The sequence below is a fragment of the Protomyctophum bolini genome (genome assembly GCF_963924005.1).
Source record: "Protomyctophum bolini genome assembly, chromosome: 23".
In the NCBI taxonomy this organism is placed as follows: domain Eukaryota; kingdom Metazoa; phylum Chordata; class Actinopteri; order Myctophiformes; family Myctophidae; genus Protomyctophum; species Protomyctophum bolini.
The window spans coordinates 559,096-563,944 of record NC_137884.1 but is presented as its reverse complement, the minus strand read 5'-3'; the positions used below and the strand labels follow the sequence as shown (position 1 = coordinate 563,944).

At 38.5% G+C, this 4,849-nt stretch overlaps 1 protein-coding gene across 1 annotated transcript; it reads left to right on the top strand.

Moving 5' to 3' along the window:
- Positions 1-4,172: 4,172 nt before the first annotated feature.
- LOC308311261 (histone H2A-like) lies at positions 4,173-4,556 on the top strand (the record flags this gene model as incomplete). Its single annotated transcript, XM_080757908.1, has 1 exon — positions 4,173-4,556. One exon carries the CDS (start codon positions 4,173-4,175, stop codon positions 4,554-4,556), a length of 384 nt encoding a protein of 127 aa, XP_080614034.1.
- Between the last annotated feature and the right edge of the window lie 293 nt (positions 4,557-4,849).

Genomic DNA, 4,849 nt, shown 5'->3' with positions numbered 1-4,849 from the left:
TATGCCCGAGCCTAATAACGCTAAACTTAGAATTAAATGGAAAATGGTAGTACAACCTAGACTCTAACTTGGTCCGAAACCCTGTCTCTCACTGAACGATCTTGCCTGGACAACGTTGAAGATTCTAAAGTGAATGAATGATGAGCTCAGATCCTCCTTGTTATAAGTGTGCTCTGAGGACCTAAGTGAGGACAGGCAGACTGCTCTGCAGTGCACTGGGCGGTGCCAAACCTGTTTTGCTGTCTTTGTTCTCACCAATGGTCTGAAACCGACATGGATTTAATTTGCACATTGACTGGTTGTAGCTGAAACCTTTACTATATATATTATATATATATATATATATATATATATATATATATATATATATATATATATATATATATATATATTATGTATGTTTGTTTGCAACATTCATGTTTTCACACTGTTTATTTGGTAATGTTGAACTATCAAGACTTGTAGCATCAGTTGACTGAGCCTTTTACATTGTCCACAGTGTTTACTGTGGCCTTTCCAGCCCTAGCCCTAGTGGAGTGAGGTATATTAATATTTATTATGTTTTCTGTTTTGGGTTTCATTCATGATTTACTTTAATTAATTGTATTTTGGGTTTGATGGTTCGTTTGGTTTGGTATATTTGGTTATGGACTTATGGTTTACTTGGTATTGTATTGGTCTTGTTTTGAAATTATTTGATTTATTGTATCACTCACACTGTATTATATTGACTATGAATTAACCATTGTATTGTTGATGGTAATCAATTGATGTATTTAATGCACAGATATTATTGTTAAACTATGAAATCATTGATTTGTAATATTTATTTTCTAATTTAGAGTTTTCACTGTGTTCCAATGAACACAGGGCCTTCTCCGTGGCCGCCCCTACCCTCTGGAACGCTCTCCCCAAACACATCCGAGATGCCCCCTCACTTCCTACCTTCAAATCTTCACTGAAAACCCACCTGTTCACAATCGCATTCCCATGCTATATTCCCATATTGTTATATGCACTGTTTTATTGGTTTTATTCTTTTAATTGTTTTTTCTAATAAAGTTGTCATTTTTTCTTGTCCCCCCATGGCCCCAACACATGTAAAGCGTCTTTGAGTGTCATGAAAAGCGCTATATAAATCCCAGATATTATTAAACTGAAATAAACCAAGGATTTAACGTGTGATCAACATGCAAATTATTTAAATCACCTCAATCACTCACTCAGACATTCCGCTGCACAGCTCTACCCTGTTGGGGAAGGGAGGCATTGTTTCATTGTATTGAACTCACACCAAAACCAGCAGTTGTTCACACTTCTGTACCAACTTACAAAGCAAGTCTAGAGTTTTGGTTTAAATCTAATCTCTATCCAGTAGCTTCTCAAAGCGCAGGTGGGGGTTGAGCATGTTTCTAGGCATCAGAATTTAGTGTAACAATTGTTATCAGACTAATCAGAGTAATTAATACATCACAGTACAATATCACAACCACATTAAGGTTTAAGGTTAACTCCCTCATGTATGGATTCTAAACATACATACTTGAGACAAACTGGCTTATATTTGAAGTATTTCTGATATTACTAATAGTCCTACAACAAAACAAATTAATGAATGGCATTCCAATGTTGTCTATCTAACTTTATATATTACTATTACATATTACATTACCTTTGCAAATGATACTGACAAGATGCTTACCATGATAGTGTGAGCATAGTGAATTTGTGATATCTAACCATGATGATGTGATACTGACCATGTGATTGCAATAATAACATATTTTGTCTCACACCAGCCTTTTTACAAGGTGGGACCGTGTAAAATGTGTCGATTTTTACAATATGTATACTGATCCTATCCTGAAGCAGGTCAGTAGACCGAAAGCTTGCTAAATAAATACATTGATTTTTTCAGCGGATGAGCGGTGGTTCTTTTTACAATATGTATACGTTTTTTCAGTGGATGAGCATGGTTCTTTTTACATTATGTACACTACAATAACGTTGGCTACAAACTGAAACTGTATATCAACTATAAATATAATGTGTTAAAAAAACACTGATTAGTCAAATAATTCGTTCTGTATACACCATGTTATCACAATTGACTGATTACACATTATCAGTGGTACATGCAGGACTGTGTCAGTGAAACCATAATCAGATCAGACACCAAAGTTTATTGAAGATTTAAACACTTTTGTTTTCTGTAGTTGATCACAGTAAGTTATTTGTCCACAAATGGACCAAGTTTTCAGCTGACAATCTATCATTGGAAGTCAGGATCATCTCCACCATCATGCTGACTTTAACTGGAGTGTGTTTACTGGGGTCAGAAAACCTTTCATTTATATCAAAATTAAGGACAGAACAAGAGTAGCCTATAGTTTATTTATGGTATCAAGTCGCCATGAATGTCTGCCAAAGGGATTGTGAGTATTGTTGTTAATGTGACATAGTTTAAAATGGTTTAGAATAAATATAAAGGAGGAAACACTGCTCGGACTGTGGATGATGTTTTGAGCATATAACTTGAAAACCAGAGTGCTGTTTTTACCTAAGACATATTAATGAAAAAAATGCACGTGTGCATAACTGGTCAGCTCTTTGTTGCATTTCATAAAATAAAAGGTATAGTTTGTGATATGTTGTTTTAATCGAGGAGAAAACACAAGTGGCACAGAGAGAAGATATTCTGTCTGTGTTGTCTTTGTCACTTTATCCCCCATATATGGAAATTCCTGAGTTTGCCCAAATTGGTGCGTCAGTCATACCACAGTCTACCACATGACTGACGTAATAAATAGACTGTACCCCAAATACTGTGGCAATGGAATACTGCCATCATTATACCCACAGCACTGATAACAGCTACTACACATGCATGTTGAGGCAATGTTTAGTTTTTAGACATTGTCAGGCAAAGTCATAATACAGTCATCGTATACGTGAGTGACCTAACGTGATCGACTGAGAGGCATAATCTATGTCATGCATTGGTGGACAGACTGTTCAAATTATGTGATTCAACTACCCTTAGATTTTAACTTTTCAAATACAGATAACAACCCTATATATATATATATATATATATATATATATATATTGACATGAGGTGGGGTGACCAGAGTTTGAGGCGAATGTCGCTTTGAGTGAGTGAATCCTTAGCTTGTTAGCGATGTCCTTTAACCCTTGAATAATGTTTCCATCTGGTTTAATGTAACTCGCCATGGTATTATATATATATAAGACCATGGCGAGTTACATTAAACCATCTGTTGCAGTTTGTTATCTATATATCACATGAACAGTGGTCACTGGTAGCCGTTATGCCACCAACTGCCGTATTCATGTTTGAATACGGCCCCCTAAGATCTTCCACTGCTGGCCTGTTCGCTTTGCCTAAAAAAATGGCAACTAAAAAATACGGGAAGCAGCTTTTTGCTTCTACGGGCCGACGGCATGGAACAAACCCCCACTGTACCTTCAACAGGCAGCCTCTGTAGACATTTTTAAAGCACAGCTCAAGACCCACTTCTACACCCTTGCTTTTAATTGATCTTTTATTTTTTGTCCTCACTATATTGCATTAGGCCTACTGCTTGTTTTTTTTTTATGTTTATGCCTTGCTTTTCTTAATTTTTTTCTCCATTGCTCTGTAAAGCACTTTGAGCTGCATGTCATGAAAGGTGCTATACAAATAAAGTTGTATTATTATTATTACCTTACATACAAGTAATGCTTGCCTACAAAATTATTATGAACAGTGTATATGTGTGGCGAGAGACTTTGCTTTCTTTTAAATATACCCTTTACATTTTAGAATTATTGTCTGGTACTTTGCTGGGTATTTTATTGTATTTGTATATGTATGCATTGACCTGAGCAAAACAAATTTCCCTTGTGTATAATAAAGACTCTCTCTCTCTCTGAAAGAAACCGTCTCTGGTCAGGAACCTCCTTCCTTGGGAGGAGCTGTTCAGCCACTAGCACCGATTGGAGGGGAGCTCGTACACACTCAGCCCTCGCTCTCATTCATTGGTGGGGCGCACAGCCGCACATAGACAGTAGCAGTAGAATGTGTGCTGTTGAACATATAAAGGGTCTCGCGCGCCTCTCCACCAGCATATTTATTCTATATTCAATTCCAGAAATAAACCTACACCAAAATGAGTGGCCGAGGAAAAACGGGAGGAAAGGCCAGGGCGAAGGCTAAGACCCGCTCATCCCGTGCCGGGCTCCAGTTCCCCGTGGGTCGTGTCCACAGGCTGCTGCGTAAAGGCAACTATGGCAAAAGAGTGGGCGCCGGAGCTCCAGTGTACCTCGCTGCGGTGCTCGAGTATCTGACCGCAGAGATCCTGGAGTTGGCTGGAAACGCTGCCCGTGACAACAAGAAGAGTCGTATCATCCCCCGTCACCTCCAGCTGGCCGTCCGCAACGACGAGGAGCTCAACAAACTGCTGGGCGGAGTGACCATCGCTCAGGGTGGTGTGCTGCCCAACATCCAGGCTGTTCTGCTGCCCAAGAAGACCGAGAAAGCCGCTAAGAAATAAATCTGCTACATTCGTTTAACGAAACCCACAAAGGCTCTTTTAAGAGCCAACCACTCTTTCCATGTAAAGGTTAATTTCCAATGTCTTGCACAAGCGCACATGCACGCACGCAACACCATGCGCGTGCACGACACGCACTTGCTGGTGCGCTTAACCCTCTAACACCCGCATTAATTTCTACTTGCAAAAAATATATTTCAACCTTACTACTACTTTGTAGGCTACTACTAGGACTAAGACTAAAAAAGATGTTAAAAAAAAAAAAGTTTGATGAAAAATGTATAATAACTAGA